This window comes from Drosophila pseudoobscura, chromosome 4 (genome assembly GCF_009870125.1).
Source record: "Drosophila pseudoobscura strain MV-25-SWS-2005 chromosome 4, UCI_Dpse_MV25, whole genome shotgun sequence".
In the NCBI taxonomy this organism is placed as follows: Eukaryota; Metazoa; Arthropoda; class Insecta; order Diptera; family Drosophilidae; genus Drosophila; species Drosophila pseudoobscura.
In genome coordinates this window covers 16,482,476-16,506,882 of record NC_046681.1, presented here as the reverse complement: position 1 = coordinate 16,506,882, position 24,407 = coordinate 16,482,476, and the positions used below count along the sequence as shown (strand labels likewise).

Sequence of the window (24,407 nt, the reverse complement as noted above, 5' to 3'; positions counted from 1 at the left end):
GGATCCTAAACTGGAACAGGAATTTTACCAATAAAATCTTGGTTTATTATTTAAATTTTAAAAATTAGGAATGTCTGTGACCACACCCAACTAATTAAAATAATATTAAGTCTTGGCACTCGAAACGACATTTACGCCCACTGTGCCCACAGCACACATACACACACACAGGCACAGACACAGGCACAGGCACAGACACCCACCCATGCTGAGAACTGTTGCCGGCTCGTTTCTTTTTGTTCATGTTTTGCTGCCTTTTCGCTGTTTCTCTCCTATTCTTGCATGTGCAGCATGGCGTCGAAAACCGATGCACGTCCTCACGATGCTGTTGAAAACTCATGCACGGCCGCCACGCGGATAATTTTTGCCCGCTGCTGCTGCGCTGCCAGCGTTGCTCTTGCCCTTTTTGCAACGTATCCAGACATTGGGGGTTTGAGGCTTTTGTTTGCGGCTCGCTGCCGTTTCTGTTGGTGTTGGTCGTTGTCGAAAAAAGGGATGAAGCTTGAATTTATTGCACCGTCTAACCTCTTCGATCCCCCATCCCACCGTCCCATCCCGCCATCCCGAGGAGCAGCAGCAGCAGCAACCGACGCGACGCGACGCTGACTGCAACTCTGGCTGCAGAGGAAATGCGTTAAGCGTCGCTGCCGCTTTCTTTCGGGGGGAACTCTTTCTTTCCTTTTCTTTTGCTGCATTTACCGAAATTTCGGAAATTTCTTCATTTTTGGTTCCGCCGAAAACCGAAACCGAACCGCAACAGACGGCTTCTTCAGCGCCCCGACACGTTTTATTTATGCACAATAATTTTGATTTTAATTCTTTTTCGCTCTTGTCGGACATCGTTTTTACGGACTCTCGACGCTGTAAGCTTTCCGCCGTTATCGTCGTCACAAAAGAAATCTCAGGTCAATACACTCTTTATAATAACAAACGTACACGAGAGACGGCACTTCATTGCAGCAGTGCCGGGGGATGGGGGATGGGGTGGGGGTGGTTGCAGAAGGGCAATGACTGCAGCTCCAAGAATATGATCTCATGTTGAGATGGAACAAAAAGCAGTGGAATGGCCAAAGGGTTCCAGAAGCCGAGAATACTGGATGGGTTGGTAGATGGCAGTCTCCAATTCCCAAGAATACATATGTTCCTAAATTGCTCTTTTGGGCGACAGAAGATCTTTCAGTACAATCGTGTGGGATGGAATAATGCAGAAAGCTCTCTCACGTGGAAATCTTGGGTTCCAGTATCGAAGAATATCCATCTCCAATGTGCATCCACGTCAGTTTTCACTCTCCTTTTCCATTGTGAACTTTGAACGGTGACAGGTACAGGTACAGATACAGCGCTACCCACCTGCTTGACTCAGAAGTGATATTCTTTGTTAACAAATCTAAAATTGAGCGGGCTCAAAAACGCAGATACATACATATGTATGTGTGTATGTACGTCATCCGGCAAATGGCGACCAACAAAACGGTATAAGAACTGGAAGCCCAAAAATCCACCAACAATTCAAAATCAACGAAATTTTCCATTTTTTTTTGTTTTAACGTGTGCGTAGATATCATAATAAAAATTTTATTGAGTAAGTTGAGCATACGAGCGAGCAGAGAGCAGCAGGCAGAAAAAAGCAATTGCCAAATACATACACACATCTATACTCGTACATAGTAGGCGTGTGCGTGAGAGGCAGCTGCTGCTGCAAATGCCGGTTAGCACACGCAAACACACACACACACACACACGCAGAGCTTTCATTCTGCCCAAAGTCAATACCAACGTCAGCGCCGCTGCCGCCGTCGCTGCCACAGTCGCTGCCGCAGTCAGCTTTGTTCTCGGCGCAAAATTCGTTCGCGGCCGTTCTCGTATCTCTCGTATTTCTCGACGAACCGCGGCAGCAACAGCAAGCAACAGCAGTAACGGAACAACTTCGAGTAGTATTAGCAAGTTTTTTTAACTGTGTAACCGTGAAAAAAACAGCTGTAAATTACTGAAAAATCAATTGATCTCGTTTGCCTTAATAGAAGAAAAATTGTAACCAAAAGCAGAGAAAGAAAAATCCATAAGTTCAAGGTTAGGCATACAACAACAAAAGTGCAATTTCCCAGAATATATTCATACGCGAGTGTGTGTGTAATTAATACCAAAAGACTGATTACAAACCTAATTTAACTTCCTCTAACTAAAGGGCAACAAATCAAATAAAACAGAAAATAACCCCAGAAAAGTGCACTAAAAGCCTAGAGATTTCTAAAATTCTAAAAAATAGCATACAAAAAAGTGCTACAAATCAAATGAAAATAATAATAACAAAGAGAAGGCCTCAAAGCTCCCTTTCTCATTGCAAACCCACAAGTATATAGTAGGCCCAGCAATACATAAGTACTCGTACATATGTGTATATAACCTAGGTCAATACTGTTCATAGTGGCGTGTGAATGTGCGCAATACGACAGAAACAGAAACAGAAACAACAACAACCAAATCGTAGTTGCTCAGCAGATAGTAAATTCCAATCAGACAGAAACAAACACACACACACAAACACCTACTCGTGACCAGAACCTACAGCATATACGGAAATAAATCAAAAAAAGCAACAACTCGACACAAATTTTCAGAGACGAGCGCAAAAACGAAATACAATTTTCAACTTGATAATAATTTTATAACAATATCAAAGGCAGCAGCAGGCGAGAGGCAGCTAACGAGCCGAATCACCAGCGAGTGAGACCCGAACGGCCCGAACGTCCCCCGAACGCGTTTAAGAACCGTCTCTCTCGCTCTCGCTCTCGGCGATCGCTCGACTCGCTCGCAAAGACATGTTCCTGTTCTAACGGTCTGGTCTCCAACGCAAACCCGCCACAAAATATTGTTGGTCAGCGTCAAGTGCAGACGTGTTCGGCGCGACTGAAAAGAGAACATCGGCGCAGAGACGCAGAGACGCAGCGGCAGCGATTACGATTCCCATTCCGATTCCGACTGAAGAACGCGACAAAGTGAATCAAGTTCTGGATGAGAAACACTTGCCGCTTGTCGATTCGCGGGTTTGGACGCGCGACTCCCACAAAACAATCGTAACAATAATACACACCCCCCCCTACCCGCCCACAACAAGTGTCTGAAAAATCGAAAGCAATTTCTTCGAACGTGAACCAGCCGCAAGCCAACTTTTGGGATTACCAACATTTGCCTTCAAGGAGGAAAATCAAACTGAGTTTTGTGGATTTCTCTGTTCAATTTTATGGTGAGTTTTGTTTTAGAAATGAATCCAAAAATCTCTAAAATTAAGGTTTTTATAAAGGGAATCTTTTAAAACCGATCTTTCAACTAAACAAATTTGTCCTAGCTTCAAAAATATCTTTGTTGTCCTTTTGGAAGGACAACTTTCTTAAGTGTCCTTAAAACGACATTTTTTGCTCTATATTGGCCGAAAAAATTAGTCAGTCTCTTAAAAATTATGCATACACTCCCCAAAAACCATATTCAAGGATAACGTTCTAAAGGACAAGACCTTAGGGAAGAAATCTCCCTTCTACAAAAGAAAATACCAATTAAGTTTGTGGGTGTTTGTTACACGGAAATTGTATTGAATAACGACATTCTTTAACCTGTTTTGGCTAACCCTGCGTATACGCAATTCAAATAGAAACTCTCCTCAAAAAGAATTCCCGTTTGTGTGTCTCTGAACCTACGTCAAACCCAAAGTCATTACGTCAATGATAGGCCGCAAAAATGGTATCATAATAGATCTATAAATGAGCAATCAGAGTAAAAATCACACATACGCCCCATGATGCATGCATGATACCCGGTGGTTATTTCATCGATTACCGCAATGCATCGCTGTAGTGACTCTTGGAAAAAAACAAAGACACACACCCCCTAAACGCTTGAAACAGGGCCACCTGTTCTAAACCGATTCCTGGGTGACTCAACTCTTAATTAGCCTAAGAATCGTCCCCCTTTTGAGTCATCATGACAGTAGGCCAATATATTCATTAGAAATGTACTATATTATATCGCTCTACGAATTCGAATTTTGATAATGACTCGATGGATGTTCCAGAGGGGTTTCCTAAGTATTCGTGAGTCACCCAGTTTCGGGTGTGAGTCACTTTAAAGGGGTCTTAACCTAGCCACTTGACAGGATCATGAGACCTGCGTTATAAACGTGATAGTGCGGCCGGCCACACGCGTGATTCGTCTTGAAGATCCAACTGATAGAAATGGAGAGGTATAAATCGTTGTCATTAAGGATTACGCACTCGAACAGTGAGAGATTAAATGAATACATTATTAATATAAGTATTTTCGAGTATTACTTAATAATCAAAGCTTTCATGACGATGCGAAATCAAAGGGTTTATCGCAGTTAATCGATTAAGAAGCTGGCTGTTTGCGATAAATTACTTTCATAAGAGACCTCATCCGAAAACTAGAAATATTCCATCTGGAAATATTCCATAATAATATGATAACCTTTTCGCCACAAATGGATCTTTGCAGCTGCCTATCTAGTACCGAAACGCACTGTACTATTATTGTATGGCGAATTTTATCTAAAAGATATTTAGCTAATTTCGTGTCTGAAGGTCAGTGGCAGCGTCAGGCCCCGAGGGAATACATAAACAAAAACAACAAATCACAAAATAACATTAACTGGCAAAAAATTTCGAGCATTTCTATCGTTTCTTTTTTTAATCTCTGGAAACTGATATTGAGGTATTTATGTGCACAGGAAATTGTTGTCGCTGGGAAACAACAGCAGCAACAAAAATCACAAAAAGTATAACGATTATCGAACAAAAGAACACAAAAGTTAATGCTGTTATCGCTATCGCGAAAAAAATAATATTCGCCAGAGTTGATATACTATATATAATTTTTGCCTCTTCGTCGTTTCGGGTCGAGCTGGTCCGGGTTCTTGGGTTGTCGTAGCTGCGTTCATTCACGTTCCACCTGTTGACAGTTATCGGCGCAGTCGACTGCGGAACGCTTATCACCTGCTCCGACGATATTCAAATTGTACCTAAAAATCGTGTGGGAGCAGCTCTGCCCTTCTTTTATGAATGGAATGGCATCAGAACCGTGCTTAAATTATCTCTCTTAACTCTAGTTGGATGCCAGTCTATGAGGAAGTAGTGCTTCCCGTCGATAGCGAATCTGCTTATGTGCTGCTGTACTTTTTTTTTGGCTAGTCATTATGAATGGGGAAACTCATGAATTGGTGGGCGGAAATGTTTCAGATAGATAATGAATACATGTGGGTCCGATAACTTCTATCTGGATATATCAGAATGATAAATTGGATCAAACTAGGGGGAGAGAATGAATGTTCTCTTGATCTTAAACTAATTCAAGGTTCTTTTACTATGCATTCCTTATCGAAGAAATTCAGTTCCCGAAATATGCGCAAAGTCAAAGCTTTCAACTCAGTTTGTTTACCAAAAAGCTTAAGCTATCAATGAAATTGATTTGCCATTACCAGAACCTTGACAATAGTCACGATATTATGTCATATAATTCACTCTGTAAATCATTTATCGTACTTTTCATCTTTGAACCCCGTCTTTATGGTCAAAATAATCGCTCTCACGAGTATTTTTGGCGCTCTTGAGACTGCAACGGGCATAGCCAATATAATTAACACCGATATTTATAGAACTCCAAGGAGCAACAAAGTTTTTCAAGTGTTTTATCTCCATCATAAAATACCATTGAAGGCACACAACCGCAGTAAAAGAAAGCCTTATCGGACTGTATAGAGAAAATGTTCATTACATTTTTGACAATTCGGTTAATTCACAAACGAAACTTCCGCCTATCAAGAAGGGGGGTGGGGTGGGGTAGGAGACATCACATGACAAGCTCGTGAGCGGGAGGAAACACCGTAACCAGATAGAGGGAGACCAGAGACCTTTATTAAACACCAGACCCGACCCGACCAGCCTACCCCATTATGTTTCGTATTGAAACGCACACAGGCAACAACAATAAACATTTGTTTTTTTTGTTTTTTGTTTTTGGATACGAGTATCTGGCTAGGGATACATACACAGCTCTGTCGTCGGAGCGGAGTGTATTCTAACGCCAAAAAAATGAAAAAGCCGGTTCGCAGACATGCGTAATGTTCATCGAGTATCTGTGTACACACAAATTTGTCAATGTTTGCGGGTGTGTGTGTGTGCTGCCAAAAAATTTGTGTATCTGTAGGCAGGCAGGCAGCAGGCACCCTCATCACGGCCTCTACTCGTTCTACCTACTGACAAATCCGCCATATTTTTATACCCCGTAGTAAGCTTGTGGATGTTGAAGGGGTGTCACCGTTTAGTGGCTTGTAGCAGGAGGAGGAAAGGGTATCCGAGACCTCAAAAGGAGTGATTTGGCTAGAGAGAGAGAGAGAGAGAGAGGTTTTTGTGTAGTCTCATTGAAATAACGTTTATTAAAAAGGCACACCTGATACCTCCAAGTAATGGGTATCGTTGAGTGCAAATACCCCATCTACTACCCTACTACCTCTCTTACTTGTTGTGCTTGCGTTTGCTCAAAATTGGTATCGTTGCTGGGAGCGTTTTCTTTAAAGTTTTTGTTGATTCTATTGCCTGTTTGTTTATCAAGTTCTCATGATACTCATCGTGTAGTATATGTCTGTGTGTATCCCTATTTTTCCACTCTCCCTCTCCCTCTCTATCTCTGATTTGTGGCTGTTTTTTTGGTACTTATATAAATGCTTGAAAAATACAACAACAAAAATGTTGACCTTGGTTAACAAATTTTATAGCAGTTTCTGTTTTCATTCTTATTTCTTTGTTCTAATTGCCAAATGACTCGACTCGATCTTCGCCCCTCCCTCGCTCTGCCCCTCCCCCTCCCCCACCCCTATGCTATATTATTTTTTATTTTGTGCGAAAAAGTTTTCTGTGGTCAGTAATTTGTTGCTTTTTCAGTTTGGTCTCAGTTTTTATTTGGAATTTCCATAAAGAATAAATATTTGTTGTCGCCGTGGTTTGATAACCGCCACATGGGAACATGGGACGTTCATTCTTAGAAATCCCAACAGTCAACACGTGTCGGAAATGCCTCTGATAAGGTATTCGCCCGGAAACCAGTCCATGGATACTTTGTTTTAGCTTTGAAATTCGTTGTGCAAAGAATTGGTAGAGTTTATCTTAAGATCTTATCAAAGGATTTGATCTTTGGTTCAAAAAGCTGCAATTATAATAGAATATCAGTGTTTTTATAATTCCAACAAATCTTATAAAGAATAATGGTCTAAACAGACGTTTATGTTTGCTAAAATTGGAAAAATTTATTGTGAATCCTTCGTGAATTCTATATAGAATATATGTGCATGTATTTACCTTTTTTATTAAATTATATAAAAAATATTTTCCATATGGAAGCCCTATAGGAACAATGCATGCATTGGCATTGCGTTGCGCCCTCCTCTGCCGCTGCCTCGGTCAGCGTTGCAGCTGCTGCAGTTGTGGTTCGTTCTGCTGCGCCTCTGCTCCTCGCATTTGAAGCAGCTTTGCACGCGTTTTTTTTTTTTTTTTTTTTTTTTTTTTTTTTGTTGTTGTGTGACTACAGGAAAGCTTCATGCCGACTCAGCCGAAGCCGAAGTGAGGGACTCTAACCGCTCTAAAACCAACCACACCTATCCCGGATCCCGGCGGTACTGTCGCGAGATATTACTTCGCCGGGGGGAGATGCCCGTAGGGCTCTTCTCTTAACAATCTCCTTTATCCTTTATCTCCTAGCATTGCGTGCTCTTTCTTCGCGACGCAGTTTGTTAGCCATGGTTACGGCCATGAATCTAATCGCGGCCCAGTTTCCTTCCGACTCCAGCAGGCATTCTGCCAGGTTTGTCACCGTTGGCATTCTTCCAAGCTTGTTGCTTAGATCCTCTCGTTCTTGCCGAAATCTTGGACATTCGAAGAAGCAGTGCTCTGCGTCTTCGATGACCCCTGCGCAGACCACGCAGAAGGGGTCGTCCTCGTGCTTAAACCTATGCAGGTAGGCTTTAAAGCAACCGTGTCCTGTCAGCAGTTGTGTCAGGTGATACTCCACTTGTCCATGGCTACGGTTCAGCCAACTCTTCAGGTCTGGGATTAGCCTATGGGTCCATCGCCCTTTGCTGCTGTTATCCCACGAATCTTGCCATTGCAGGATTGTGCGCTGCCTTAAGGCACCTCTGGTGTCCTGGTCCGTAGTCCCCAGGGTTCGCTGTGCCCTGATTCCTGCGGCTTCACTTGCCAGCAGATGGATGGGAATCATTCCTGCTACCACAAGCGCGGCGTCTTGGGATACCGTTCTGAATGCGCAACACACCCTCAGGGCACACAGCCTCTGGACTGCGTTGCATTCTCGGGCATATGTTTTATGCTTCATTGCATCAACCCATATTGGTGCCGCGTACATTAGCGTTGAGCCAACTACGCTCGCTAGTAGCTTTCGCCTTGGCTGTTTCGGGCCTCCGGTGTTGGCCATGATGCGGGATAGGGCCGCTGCCGTCTTTCCTGCTTTGCTGCTTGCATACGCCATGTGATGCTTGAAGCTGAGTCTGTGGTCAATCATGACCCCCAGGTACTTCAGGCTTGGACTGGAGCTAATAGTGCAGTCTCCTACTCGGATCGTGGCCGTCTCCACTACTTTCCTACTGCTTATGAGCACCGCCTCCGTTTTGTGGGTGGCTAATGCGAGATCCCTCCCTGATAGCCATGTTCTGGCTCTCTCTACCGCGTCGTTGCAGATTTCTTCCGCCGCTTCTTTCTGTTTTGCCACTACGACTATTGCTATGTCGTCGGCAAAGCCTATCACCGTTGCGCCCATTGGCATATCCATCTTGAGGATTCCATCATACATGATGTTCCACAGCAGCGGGCCGAGGACCGATCCTTGGGGAACTCCTCCAGTGATTTGGTGCTCACGTGTCCCCTTATCCGTCTCATATATGAGCAATCGGTCTCTTAGGTAGTCCGCGATGATATTCTGCAGATACGGCGGTACTTGAAAGTTTCTCAGTTCTTCTAGTATGTGGTCCCAATTGGCAGAGTTGAATGCATTTTGGACATCGAGTGTTGCCACTATGCAATACTCTTTGGTCCCGTACATCCACCGGGTGCCATCGATAGCTCGCTTTGCTATCTCACATACCTCGCCGATTGCGTCCACCGTGGACCTGCCTTTGCGAAACCCGTGCTGTCTCGGTGAGAGCTGACGCGTTACTGCCTTCTCCAGCCTGGTGTGGATTATGCGCTCGAGGATCTTACCCACTGTGTCGAGCATGCAGAGTGGTCTATAGGATGATGGCTCCTCGGTCGGCTTGTTCCCCTTGGGTAAGAGGACTAGCCGCTGTCGCTTCCATGGTCTGGGGAAGGTCCCTTCGGACATGCACGCATTGAATAAATCCACGTACATTTGTGGATTGGTCTCAATAGCCGTGCGGAGAACGGCATTTGGGACCCCATCAGGTCCTGGTGCTTTGCCGTTCTTTATCCGTTGTAGAGCTTCGAGGACTTCTGCTCCCGTGGTGGCTTCTATTTCAGGTGGCGGTATTCTATCCATCACCCTCTGGCCTGCCACTTTCTCTGGGAATAGGGTTTCTACTATGTTAACCAGCAGATCTGCACACATTGGCGGCGGGGGACTGAACACTCGCAGTCTCTTCATTACCAGCCTGTATGCGTAGCCCCAAGGGTTCGCATCTGCGTCATCGCAGAGCTTTTCGAAGCATTTGCGCTTGGCATCTTTGATCTGCCTCTTCAAGCAGCGTCTGCTTTCCTTATATTCTCCTTGGAGCCTCTCGAATTCCGGGGAACCTCTCGAACGCTGGTACAGTCGTCTTTTCCGCTGGCACTCCTGCCTGGCGCTACCTATTGCAGCGTTCCACCAATAAGCTGGCCTGCGGTTGTTCAGGCTTCTTCCTTTCCTTAGCATGGAGGCATCACATGCTTCCAGCGTATGTATAGCCAGTTGGCTTGCTCTCTCTTCAGCCGTACCGTTGGTCTCGTAGTCCTCAAACATGGCCCGGACCATATCCGGCTCTAGCGTTTCGGTCTTATAACCGATCCGCTTGCCAATGAACGGGTTAGGTGCGCCCGCTTCCTGGATTTCACATATGAGGGCTTGGTGGTCACTCCCGGTGTATAAGCCACTAACTTCCCACGTTGTCCTGCGGCTGAGGCTGCTGCTCACGAACGTAAGGTCTATTATAGACCCCGTTCCAGCTCTGCCGAACGTCTGCTGTGTGCCTGTGTTCAGCAGTACGGCATCCAACGTCGCAAAGCATTCTAGGAGTGCCTGTCCCCTTGGGTTCGTTCTCGGGCATCCCCACTCCGTCGCCCAAGCGTTGAAATCGCCGGCTATGAGCGTAGGGTGTTTCTCCCGCGCGTCTTCAGCAATCCTTTCCAGTGCCTGCGTCGCCTGCTGTAGGCTGAGGCTCGGGGGCAGGTAGCAGCTATATATGTGAACTCCATTTATCCGGGCTCTGGCGAATCCGTCTCCGACGTATGTTTGCAGTAATTGCTGTGTGGGACTCGCACAGCTCCATATCGCTGCCTTCTTGCTCGAGTCAGCAATCCACTCTCCCGAGTTGCGATTCCGGTATTGCTCGCTTATGACTGCTACATCTATACGGTGCTCCCTTATTGTCTGGTCCAGCAGCTGCTGTGCCATCTCGCAGTGGTTGAGGTTTAGTTGGATGATTTTCATCTATCCTTCATTTGCTGCATCGCCTTTTGGTACTGCGGGCACCTCGAACTCGTCGTTTGGTGCTTCGGGTCCTTCACCCGGTGGCGCTTGCAAAGAATACAACTTGGTTCGTCTTTGCAATCCTTGGCCTGGTGGTCGGCTCCTGCGCAATTGTAGCAGCACTTCGTGAAGTCTTGGCTGCTCTTACAATTAGGCGCGATGTGGCCAAACTCCATGCACTTGTAGCATCTTCGGGGAGTTGACTTGGGTCGTATTCTGCAATACCCCCACCCCAGGCGAATTCTTCCTTTCTCCAGGAGGGGCTTTGCTATAGCCGGTGGAACTTTCAGGGTCAGGGTCTGCGTGCTCCTATAGGCTGGTCTGATGGAGATGGCTGCGGCCTCGCATATTTCCACCCCTGCCTGCGCTTTGAGTTCCGCTAGGACTTCCTCTTGGGTGGACACTTCGTCTATGTCCCTTACCTCCAAGATGACAGTTTCGGTAAGACTCCTTACTTCAACCGTGCTTCCTAGCGCTTCCTTGACTGCTGCCTGCATCTCTTGGGTTCTCGGGTCCGCCGATTTTTCCAGCATCAGCAACAGCTCTCCTTTTGCTGTGCGTCGCACCCCTTGCACCGATTGCCCTAGCTTTTTAAGACTTGGCTCTGTCTTGACCTTCCTTAGGATGTCTGCATAAGAGACAGTGCCGGTGGCGGCGATGACTATTGCATCGCTGCGTGGCGGTCTTGGTCGTTGCTGCTGCTTTGGCTTTGGCCTTTGCCTGGCTACGACCTTTACCCACCCTACCTCTTGCTCCTTTGGGGCGTCCTCCGGTCCCTTGCGAGCTACGGCGTCCCTCATTTGGCCTTCCTGCGGCTTCTTCTCCGTTTTTTTTGACTTCTTGGGTCCATGTTTTGGCTTCTTCGGTCTTGGGGACGGGGACGGGGACGGGTGGGTGGTGTTCCTGGGCTCTGGCCGTGCCCTCTTTCCCGCCCTCTCCGTCACTGCCGGCTGTGCAACCTTGGCTACAGCCTGCTCCGCAGAGATCGCCTGCCAGCACGATTCCAACTCTCGCTGCAGATATTCGATCTCGTCCACCAGATCCCTCATTGGGTTCGTGATGGACCTCTTTGGGAGCACCATCAGCTTCCTCAACTCTCTGGCCTTTTGGCCCAAGCTCGCCAAATGCGCCATGGCCCTCTCCTTCGGGTCTGCTTGCTCCTCTTGGGGGCGCTGCAGCGTTGGAGGAGAGGATCTTGCGCGCTCCTCCACTGCTTCCGCCGGCTGATTTGGCGATCGCGCCAGAGCATTTCTCCGGCGAAAGGGATTCTCCTCATCCCAGGCGAATGAGCTTGTCAGCGGAGTGCTGCAAGCCGCAGCTTGTTCCCGCTGATCGCTCATCTCCGATCTGGCCGTTGATCTGGCAACTCCGGTTGCTGCGGCCGCGCCCTCTATTGGCCAGACGCTGTCGCTTTCCAGCACTTAGCCTCCAGTCAGCTGTTCTTCCGTCGTTTTCCAACACCACTTGCGGTGTGCTTGGCCAATTTTGCCCAAAAACAAAAAGAAAGCAGCAACCAACAAGTGGCGCCAAGAATCACAGCGAAGAAGAATAGGAAAACAGGCACTTACCTGCTCCTCCTTCCCCCCCTTCGGCCTATGGCTCGACGGCGTCCCACTGGGATTTCGGCCAGTACTATTGGCCAGGTGGCCGCTTCTCTGCTTGCGGACTTGCGTTCCGCGCAGGTAAGTAACGCAGCACTACTATGGCTCGCGCTAACTACTCTTTGCCTCTTTTCCAGGCTAACTTCCGACGTTTTCCACTGAATTATACGGAACGATTTAAAAACACGACCGCACTCACTAGAATACACAGATTGTCTGCCAGCTTTGCACGCGTGTGTGTATGTGTGTATGTATGTGTCCTTTGGCTGTGCAAAAAGAAGAAAATACAACAATAAAAATGTTTGCCAAGTTCAAGGACAAGACTGCAGCAGCGACGCGTCGCGTCACTTTTTGACGCTGGTCGTTGGCTGTACATATTATGTATGTATATTATGTATATTAGGTATTATGTGTTCGAAAAGAAGTTTGCGACTCAAAAGAAACAGCAGAGAAATACAGGGCATATCTGCAGGGCATATGTATGTATATTATGGGTTTCCATAGCCACGCTGCATTTTAAAGGGTATCACATCTTCGTGTGTTGCCCGATGTTACCCCTTCCTTGAGTGTTTTCAATTTTTGGGCTTGTCCGAGTGTTCACTGTACCGAACTTCATTTGAAGGCCACTGCTGCAGCCGTCACTGCTGCTACTGCGCTGCCTGCCGCCGCAGTTGCTGGAATTCAAGTTCAAGGCGGAATCGTCGGCTCTCCGCTCTGCAGTACGACTGTCCCTCTCTGGCACTCAATTAGCGGGCGCTCACTAAAAATGAGCTGGGACTTGATTGCATTGTGCTCCGATTAAGCAAGAATAAAAGCAACAATCACACAGCGCACTGATTTCTAAGGGAGCTTGCGAAATAATACATGTGTGATGATCTGTTGATAACATTTTGCCGCTTAGGTTTGGTCAGTGATAATTGAGCAAAGAACCCAAATGTCTAACCATCGATTCAGGTTTTTATTTGGCAAACAACCTGCCAAACGTGTTTTTGCCAAAAAAAAAAACACGCGATATTTCTATATGCGTTCGACGGTATATAGTAGTTTTTTGTTTTGGGGATCTCTTTTGGCGAGTGACTGTTTCGGATTCGGATTCGGATTAGTTTAAAATAAATTGCAAGAATGCAAGAAATCGGTGGACGGATGTCTCACCCCATGAATGGCACATGACGCACTCGGGAGCTGCAAATCGTGGGTGCCGCTCACCGAAATGTAATTTTCGATGAAACACAACGGAAACGAGAACGGAAATTGAATTTCAATTGAAACAATTGGGTTTTGAAAGGAACCAACCACAAGAAGGTTTAAATAAATGCGAATTTTAAGGGATACTCGAAGACATTCCCCTTTAACGAAAATAAAACACAGCGAGAGATCTCAAGCCTTCGAGGAAATGCATATCCGAACTCAAATTGAACAAAGATTGAACCAGTTTGGAAAACACACGCCCCCTGGGATACGCCCTTTCAAAAATTGTTAATCACCAAAGTTATTTTCATTGCCCGGAAGCTCCCAGATCTCATCCCCATACCCATTTCCCCATCTCTGAAACCCGTTCTGCTGCCAAAATGCAGTTCCCGAAAATTTCCAAAGACCGTCTGGCACTCCCCCCACCAAAAAAAAAAAAATATATATATCACCTGGGCCCGTCGTCCGTCTGGCGTCATTCATTTGCTGATTATTTTTAAAATGTCATAAACATGTTCAAATTTATTTCGAGAATAAGAACAAGCACGAAGAACGTATAAAGTACAAAAATGTTAAGTAAAGTGTATGTCTGCGCTCCTTCCATCCTCTTTCTTTCACCCCTTTTGCTGCTTGCAGCGGACAAAAGGAGGAAAGAAGAAAGAAAAAAGAAAACACTTGTGCATGCCGCCTCCTTTTTCGATGTTGCACCTTTCCGAGAGGGTATTATAACTTTAAGCAGAAGTTTGAACCGCAGAGAAGGTAACCCTCAAAATTCACTACTTAAGGTTTTACAGAACCCAAAGAATTTCCCTTTTCCAGGCTTTTCCCAGCCAAATTTCGCTCTTTAAGGGTATCCAGAGCTTCGTTGTGGTTTCTCCTAGTCTTTGAAACTGTCTCTTCTGCCTGTTGGTATTTTTTGTGGATTGTACTCGTATGTACAAGTATTTTTATTGTATTTATTTTTGAGGTTTTCACAAAATTTTATGTATTGACTGTGGTTGTTGTTGCTGCTACAGGCACGATCGTTCGGGGTCTCCCCTGAAGCCCCCCCACAGTCCGCCAAGCAGCAGCTGAAATTTCGACAAAATGAAAGAACATCTCTCTTTCTCTCTCTCACTTACACACACCAACACATGCTCAATTTGTTTTCGGATTTCTTTTCTTTACATTTTTCGAACAAAATATCGTTGAGCTTTTTTGTTGGTGTTGTGTTGAACGAGTAGTTCGTTGACCCTTTTGTATGGCAAATGTTGGAATGAGGTTGGCTGCCTGCTGCTAGATATGTCGTTTTTCTGTTGAGGGAAGCGTTTTTCTGTGGAGCGGTTTGCATGTCCTAAAGCTTCAACGCAGTAATATTCTAGAATTTTGCAACCAAACCTGGGAATACTCATCTTTCGAAATTATATAAATGAATAATTCTTCACACAAAAAGGTTTAAAAAAGTATGCAATGCAAAAATCGTGCACTCACACATAGAGGCCGATTCCATGCACACACCAACACTCATACAGAGGCCCTGTACTGCGTGCACTCACACACACACAGAGGCCTGACTGCACTGCTCTGCCAGCGCCAGCTGCACAGCTAGCGTTAGCAGCAGCGTCAAGCTTTTGCTGCACTCTCACACTCTCAATGTCGCCATTCGCACTCCCATACTACCACACAGTCGCCTCGCCTCGCTTCGTTTCGTTCTCGTTGTTGTCTTGAACTTGAACTACACGTGGAGGGCGTGAAAATGTTTTCGACACGCGCACGAAACAGCTCTCAGCATGGCGTTGCCATAAGGAGGCCGTGCATGAGTTTTCGACGTCAGAGACAGCAATGCGCGTGCTAGCAACATCGGCAGCAGCACTCTCCCCCTCTCCCACTGTCTCTCTCTCTCTCTTTTTCTGGTTTGTCATGAGTAAGCCTGTTGTTGCAGCAGCAGAGCAGCGCAGCCGTGGGTGGGCCCCTGTCGCCTGCCTGGGGGAGGAGGAATGTCAAACGAAAGGGAAGGTTGTGCCTGATGCGCCATTTTCTTGCTAAAAAAAGTGAAAACCTGTCATTGGGGGTAGGTGGCTGCATGAAGCTTTAAGTTTTCCTGCAAAATTTGTTGCATTTTCCATGGAAAAATATTAAATTTCGCCAGATATCGAAATGTTGGATGATTCCATTACGCCACAATTTCTAGATCTGTCATTATATTATGTGCACGCGCGACAGCCCTCTCCATCTCTTGCTAATGTGCTCTCCCCATCCCTCTCCTCCTACTGTGCTGCGTCATTTACAGTTTGATTGTGCTCTCGACCTCTCTCTCTCACACCACACTCTCGCTCGCTGATTACTCGCCCGACGCGCTGCTTGCTTGCTTTTTGACCTAGGCCAACCGCTGTCGCCCCCACGCAAAATGTGCGTGGCCTAACAGCTGCGTCGCTGCCGAAGGTGGCAGGGGCAGCGGCAGAAGCAGAAGCAGCGGCCGCGGCAGCGCAGCCCAAAGTCAGACTTCGTGTCTAGACCTTCGCAATATAAATAAAAATATATATACCCATGTAGCCTCTACTCGTTATACACCAAAAATATAGTTTACTTTCTAGGAATATTCCATCTTAGAATATAACATTGATATTTGTAAACCAAAAAGGGTATCGAAGTAAATATTTATTATGCATATATTTGCCATAGGAATCATCGATCTGAAAAGCTCTTGCCCCCAAAGATAGCCTTCGTTTATTGTTTTGATAGTTCCCCCAGAGATTTCCCAAGGAAACCCCATTAGCAGGGGGATTTTCCACACATAAAAACACTGCACTTCCTTATAAATGTCAACCCATGGGAATTTCCGAGCTACGCCCCTTTGCCACGAGTATCATTATCTTATCGCTCCCATAGTTTCTTCCGTTTTGAAGAGCTACAGCAAATAGTTTATTCATTGAGTATATTGAGATTTCCCACAAAGAATCGTACTAAAATGGACAACCGAACCTCTAGTTCTCTAGCTCTATCTTATCGCGTGGGCTCATCGAACTTTGTTTTTATTAAACCGAAAGCTAGTGAAAAGTCATACAAATAAGTGCGCTGCGCTCCGATTGCTGTAATGGATATGCGGGGACAGAGCAGAGCACAGAAAATACCCAGAAATAAATACATAAACAAATGGTGAATGAAGCCGCGGGAGAGAGAATGAAAAAGCTTACAATTTGCTTATATTTAAATGTTCATTGACCCCATCAAAAGTCCACGAAAGAAGAAACCCAAAACGAACACCAAGCCCCGTCACAGCCACAGACCCAGACCCAGACTCAACAAACCCCATACCATATCATACACCTACGAATAGGTAGAGCAGCGGGCAGAGAGCGGGGGGAATCTGTAGATTTAGGTGTACCTGTGAGGGTCGGGGTGTTTATGGAAGCTTAAGTGGATTTTGGGTGGGATATAAATAGTCACGAAGGGGGGAAAATATTTAATACTGATTAAGGGTCTAAGGTGCATCATTAGTTTAGCTTTATGATTTCATCATCCATAACTAAGCAACGTATTAGGTATTTAATGGAACGTTTCTGGGAAGTATGGATGATTTGAGTACTATTTCTGTTTGTATATTTCATTTGGATTCGATTTTGGCTAGTATTTTATGGGTGCTAGCAGTGCAATCTATAATTCTACCACTAGAATGCAGAGGAAACTGTTGAAAACTGGCAAATTTTCATTAAAATACTTCTTTTGGAAGTACATCTCATTACCCATCCAAAACATAAGTTATCTCTTTTATAAAAGGTCTTCCCGTCAAGCAACTTTACTGATCTATCCAAACATGATCATTAAAACCCACCGTCCTACACCTCATGCCTTAAACGCCCAGCTACAACACGATCCCAAGACCAGTTTCAAAAGCCGCTCCATTTCAGAGCTATCCCAACAAAATAACGGCACTTCGACTCGGTCAATATGGCGGCGAGAGATATGAGACAGAAGCGGGAGAGTTCTCCGCCACTTCTCTCTTTCCTAGTATCTCTATCTCTGCTCGGCAACAACGAACCATCCACCCATCCATCCTAACATCCGATCATTGACCGTGCCATGCGTTGCACGGTGCACGGAGCTTTTGGTTTGCTTTCAACCTCATAATAGATAAATGTATTTTTCCTCTGAAGCATTTTCGGTGTTTTGTTGTTCTGGTCTTACCTTCAGAAACTACAGAGATGGAGGAGAGAGAGGAGAGGAGAGCAGAGCAGAGCAGAGCGGAGCGATCGTTTCCCCACACACAGATACTCTCGTATACCCACACAGAAATAGTTTTTGTGTCGAATGTTAATGAACTTTTGCGCTAGTTTTAACGTACAGCCCGAATAAACATCACAACAACAACAACAAAAAAGCTGACAAAAGTTTTTTGAACTTGCCTTCCACACAAAAAAGTTTTTTGAACATTTGCTTTTCGTTCTCCGGTTGTTTCGTGTCTTTTTTTTTTGGGAGGGTTTCTCATATTTTTTGAGTTGTCGAAGGTGGAACTTGGTCGTTGGCTTTCTATAGATAGATATCTGGTGAGGAGAGATCTATGAGGTGGGGAGAACGAGCACAAATGAGTTATTAGTTGTGTGATCTACAGTGAAAGTAAAGTGAAGCGTGGAAATAGAATAGATAATCCTCAGGGAAAAGTAAGGATATAGATATGATGGGTAAATCCCTAGAGAAAAGTACAAGTAAAAGATTATTACAGTCTGTGAAAAGTTTCTAATAATTCTCGTATATCTCTCAGATTAGCTTTCTGTTCTATAAATGTACTTTGAGACGCTATAAATACCATTCATATACAACAAATTAATGAAAGTACTTATGATGCTATCTATATTATCGGCTAATTACCAGCTTTACGATCATAATAGCGTTTTATGATCTCGAAAAATCCCACACTTCAAACGACATTGTGCAAGGCATACGCATATGCCATATATAAACCCCAGCCATAGGATGGATCTTTATCCACAAACGGTTTGCACTATAGTCGAATGCTATTTTTGGTCTTTATTTATTATGTATTTTGTTTTGGGGGAATGTTGCTTTTAGATACCGGAATTATATAGATTAAAACCGCCAGAGTCATCATGACTAAGACAGATTGCGAAATAAGCTGAGATAAGAATTTGATTTATTTTATAATGACTCATTTCATTCCGTACTCCAGCACCGAATCATAGAGAATTTATTCCGGTGGTCTGACCAGAAATTCCCCTGCAACTCACTCAAACGCACTCAAAAATGTCCCTCTTCGAACATTCGGCGCTCAAACAATTTTCCAATTTGAAGGGAAATTTCAGATCAAATGGGAACATTTTCTTGTTGGTTTTTTGGTGGTTGGTTTTTCCCGTTTTCGGGTTTTGGGGGGTTCGAGGCAGATTTTTCGGCCACTCACCCACCAGTCTCCGTTGCAACATCAGACCTAGAACTACATAGATACGCGTGCGGCAATGTGAACACTCCCGGTACTCCCCGGTTTTCGACTCATCCGAGATCCATATCCCAGTGGCGGTGGCGGTTGCGGTTGCGGTTGCTGTGCGGTGCAAAGTGTGTGTATCGACAAAAATGACTGATTTCTCAATGAACGATATCTTGAGATCGTTTAGAAAAATGCGCATGAACAAGAGCACCGGTCAGGGCGGACACCACCAGTATCATCATCCCCAGCAGCGGCAGCAGCAGCATCATCCTCAGAATATCCAGGCCTATCAGCACACCTATCCCGTGCAACAGTCCAAGGATTTGAAGAAAATCATCAAAATCATTAAGAAGAATCTGATCAAAGAGAAAATCACTCGGCAAATGAAGATTCTTGTTTAAAAGAAAGAAATAAATCCATAAATTTTTTAAAACTAATAAATCTGAAAAAAAAAACTTAGAATAAAACCTAGCATAATCTTATGAAAAACCAAGGACTGATGGAACAAACAAAACTGACTAAAATTCTGCTAAAGTCTGATTTTTATAAACCCCAATGAACGAATCAATTTTATACGGACTTTATCACTATTTAAACGAAAAGATCTCCTAACGCAAGAACCTGATGGAACTGAAAACTGGAAAAGATTTACACTTTTCCCGGCGAACAATGAATGGACTTTAGAAATCAATCAAAAAATATTAAGACTCGAAGATGACTGAAAGCAAGAATGACGCAAAAACTTGGGCCACCAAGCAGATATGGATTAAAGATGTGCTCCACAAATCGGGCACTGAACTGGTGGATATATCCAAGACGAAGCCAAAGTCGGGAACCGCCGCTGCCCCCAAGAAATCGAATGCAAAAGGTAAAACGCGAAAAGAAGGTTCGGGAAAAGTTTGCTGCCGGAAAAGTTTAGGGCTCCCCCGTTCACCGCGCGACGCCATTTTGTTTTGGTATACGCTGTTCCGTTACTGGGGGGGGAGGTGTGTGCGTGTGGGGGGTTTATTTTATCATAACAGTAAACAAAAAGTGAGAGGGAGAGAGCCGCGTCAAAGCGAAAGAGAGCCATGGCAAAGCCGGTTGGAAAGCTTCAGGTCTTTTTTGAAAATATCCCTGAAAAGGGAAATTTTTCTATAATGCGTAATTCTGAATGAAAATGCCTCCCCAGTTTCGCTCTGCCTCTCCCTCTCTCTGTCAAGTTTTCTTGGGTTCTGGGAAAACCCCGGCCGGCAATAACAAGAAAAAGTGCGTAGTAGGAACGTAACAGGGTGGGTTTTCCCTTGCCCCCCCCGCACTACCCCTTTTCCACTCACGCTCTAGAGGCTTTTCCCAACCACCCGTACATGTGTACCTCATTATAAATGGTATCGCACATTTGGAGGGGGGTTTTTTTGCGTTGTTACATTTATTTTTTATTTTTCCGTGACGCAGGATCTCGGGATCAATGGGAACGGAACCTGTAAAGCAGGTTCATTGGGTTTTCTGGACTTGCGAAAATGTTGAAAATGATAGAATAGATAGGTGGCTTAAAAAATAATATCTTTGATTAAGAAATTCAACCACCAAGTAGTACCCCTAATGCTAATCCCCCTTCTCTTTATCCCCTCTCGCTCTCTCCAGATTCAGCCACAACCAATATGGTCTACTATCCCGCTAACCAGCTGCTCATAAAAACGGAGCAACCCGCCCAAACGCAATTCTGCCTGCAGGTGCCGCCCCCATTAACGGCGACGCCAAGTGCGGGCATTGGTGGGGCGCCACTAGGCGGACAGCAGGAGCACTACGAGCTGCTGCAGACGCCGCAGCAGCGACAAATGCAGCTGCAGCAGCAGCAGTCCCAGGAACAACAGCAGTTTGTTAGCTACAGCTATCAGCTGGCGTTACAACAGCAGCATGAAAGTATTACAACAACAACAACAACAACGACGCCACACGCAGCATCCGCAGCAGCAGCAGCAGCACAGCGCGTCAAGACAGAGCCTCCGCCAAGCGCCAGCTACAGCGCTGCCACTGCGCAGCCGCGCAAGCAGAACGGCACGAAGCCACAGTTCAAGTGCGAACAGTGCGGCATGACGTTCGGCAGCAAATCGGCCCACACTTCGCACACGAAGTCGCACGCGAAGAATGCCGAAATGGCACTCCATGGAGCGGGAGGAGCACCCGGCCACGCATCCACATCGCCACCCATCGAACTGAACGAAGCGGGTCTGCCGGTGGGCATACCCAAGAGTCCGACCATCAAGCCACTGGCGAATGTGGCCGCCGGAGCGGATCCGTACCAGTGCAATGTGTGCCAGAAGACATTCGCAGTGCCCGCGAGGCTGGTAAGTCGTGTGACTGCTCTCTTCGAAAGAGTATCCCCACTTAATACTTTCTCTTTGCCATCTTTAGATCCGTCACTACCGCACCCATACCGGAGAACGTCCCTTCGAGTGCGAATTCTGCCATAAGCTATTCAGCGTCAAGGAGAACCTCCAGGTGCACCGTCGCATCCACACCAAGGAGCGTCCGTACAAGTGTGACGTATGCGGCCGGGCCTTTGAGCATTCGGGAAAGCTGCATCGCCACATGCGCATCCATACGGGAGAGCGGCCGCACAAGTGCTCCGTCTGTGAGAAGACCTTCATCCAATCCGGACAGCTGGTGATCCACATGCGCACCCACACGGGCGAGAAGCCGTACAAGTGCCCGGAGCCGGGCTGCGGCAAGGGATTCACCTGCTCCAAACAGCTCAAGGTGCACTCCCGCACGCACACGGGCGAGAAGCCCTATCACTGCGACATCTGCTTCCGGGATTTTGGGTACAATCACGTGCTGAAGCTGCATCGCGTGCAACACTACGGATCCAAGTGCTACAAGTGCACCATCTGCGACGAGACGTTCAAGAACAAGAAGGAGATGGAGGCCCACATCAAGGGGCATGCCAACGAGATACCCGACGATGAGGCCGAGGCGGCAGGTGCAACGGCAGTGGGTTCCACCTCCTCCGCATCGTCGTCGTCCTCGCAGGGACTCACCAGCAATTCTGAGAGCAGCAATAATTCTCCCCCAAGCTCTCCGCCGGCAGTGAAGAAGCCTCGCCAACCACGTCAGCCTCGTGCAGTCAAGGCGGCCGTCACTGGAGTGCCAGTCCTTTCGGCCCCACTATCGCCCAGCTCTCCCAGTTCCACGTACTCGCCATCCGCCAGCAGCCTGGCCTCACCGCCGCCATCCGCAGTCCAATATCTGCCCGCCGTGCCATTGGACACGGATGCACTGAGTCGGGACAGTGGCGTCTCCAGTGCCCAGCCCGCCCCCAGCAGCTATACGGACGAGGAGTTGCCCACGGATCTGAGCATGCAACAGAATCAGAGCCAGAGCCAGAGCCAGCCGCCAGCACCGATGGTCTACCAGCCCTACCAGGCGACGCCCAGTTTAGTGGAGCTACAGCCACAGGCACAGCCCCTAACCATCAATCCTGCACTGCTCGAGGCGGCCAGTATTGCACGTCAGGATGAGGACCATGTCAACGATGAGGATGTCCATGCCGCTGCCTGGCAAATGATGCAACTGCGCCGTGGACATGCTGCTTCACCTCCTCCAGAGGCAGTGCCACAGCCACAGCCAACGCCATCGCCACAGCCCACGCTGCATGTCAGCGATCTGGCGGCCAACTATGACGATACCCACGAGGCCACCGTGCTCATCGAGCACTTTAAGCGTGGCGATCTGGCACGTCATGGCCTGCACAAAGGCTACGCGCCTGTGCCCAAGTATGAGTAAGTATTGAAGCTACAATCTCCTCCAGAAACAGGCATACTAATAACGAACCTCTCCCCACAGATCTGCCCTTCCAAATCCTGACATTGTGCGCCGCGTGGAGGCAGCCATTGGTCTGCGATCCAGCACAGAGTCGCCTGAGCGCAGCTCCTCGCCGGAAAGCGATTCCCTGATGATGGCCGATCGGAATGTGATGACGCTGCCGCTGAGGAAGCGCAAGCACTACATGAACAAGGGCGATGGCACGGCATGCCAGGCTGATAGTAGCAACAACAGCCAGGCGGCGCTGGGGGGAGCAGGAGATGGCGCCACATCGGCTACGACGACCTTAACGGATGCCATCAACAACTCCAAGGTGATGAGGATGAACTCTGTCATACAGTTCGCCAAGGCCTCGTAGTGGGGCCCTCCACTCCCCCAAAAATCAGCATAAAGACTGTCCAGCAAATTCTAACTGAAATTAGTTTTAATTTTCCTTTTGAGGTTCGCGAGGTTCGAGGTTCGACGAGGAGATGGCATCTATGAATGGTAGATCTCTCGTCTGGAATGGAATTGTTTTCTAGCAGCGAAAAAGAAAATGCCAAAAGTATTATAAAAAAAGAAGTTGATGAAAAATTTGTTTTAAAATTAATATTACTCCCCAATCGCACGATCGATTTTTGTTGAATGTTTGTTTTGAAAGAATTTTAATGAATTGATTTGGCAGTTAGTATATCGTTTATATTGTCCCCCCTCCCCTGTGTTTTTAATTAGTCAAATTGCAACAATTGGCATTGTCGGTATTAGGAGTTAGCATCACTACTTTAAAACGAATCGTATTTAAGAACGCTAAACGAGGATCCAACCATTAAAACCATACAAAATACAGCCCCTAAACAATAATAAGCTACGTGCATGATTATACATATATACATAAAAATATACATAATGATAATGAGATATGTATGCAAGATAAGGGCCATATTGGCACATAATATACATACATACATATACCTATAATTCTAAAGACCTATTTATTACTGAGAAACAAAACATTAAACCTCTGCTCGCCAAAACTATACTGCATCGAGAAAGAAGAAGGATTTTGCGTTAACTTTTCGCTTAGCCAAGGTCCCAAGTGATTGACGGATCTATTCAATGGATAGGTTTGAGCTCTTAAAATCCCCTTGATCTGGATCTTGGAAGTCATTCAAACAAGATTCTTTTTTCTTGGTGTTCGCCCTCCTATCGCCCTGAAAAGAAAAGCCCCAGCCACCCATTATCCTGATATCATAATCAATTCATCCGACTCCCCTTTAACCACAATTTGATATGCATTTTATATTTTATATACAACATACATAATAAATATTTAAACGAAATCGAAGTCATTGAATAACAAACATAAATGCTAAACGAAAAAATTCAAAAATATACAATACGGAGAATATTGAACTGATAAGCAAGGAGCAAGCAAGAATAATTAAGTTAATGAAACACAAACATAACATTTACCAATAACAAAATCAGAAGATTACATTTGCAAAAACATATATTCTAAGTGCGTCAGATACATAATTTTTTGTAAACGCTAAGTTAATAATTTAGTTATAAATTGTAGCATCAAATATTGCAAGTAAAAAGCGCAGAATGAAAACAAACAAAAATTACAAAAAAAAAGAATTCAATAAAAATGAAGCGTAAAATTA

General features: G+C 45.8%; 1 protein-coding gene across 3 annotated transcripts; it reads left to right on the top strand.

The window, feature by feature from the left end:
* The first annotated feature begins 1,869 nt into the window (after nucleotides 1–1,869).
* LOC4818153 (Krueppel homolog 1-like) lies at nucleotides 1,870–24,407 on the top strand. 3 transcript variants are annotated; one of them, XM_001357144.4, is made up of 4 exons: nucleotides 1,870–3,244; nucleotides 20,581–21,284; nucleotides 21,352–22,718; nucleotides 22,783–24,407. In XM_001357144.4, exons 2-4 carry the CDS (start codon nucleotides 20,598–20,600, stop codon nucleotides 23,117–23,119), a joined length of 2,391 nt encoding a protein of 796 aa, XP_001357180.4. In that variant the 5' UTR covers nucleotides 1,870–3,244; nucleotides 20,581–20,597; the 3' UTR covers nucleotides 23,120–24,407. The 3 variants fall into 3 exon arrangements, with proteins under 3 accessions (XP_001357180.4, XP_033235582.1, XP_033235581.1); XM_033379691.1 differs by lacking the exon at nucleotides 1,870–3,244 and adding an exon at nucleotides 18,905–19,335; XM_033379690.1 differs by lacking the exon at nucleotides 1,870–3,244 and adding an exon at nucleotides 19,411–19,825.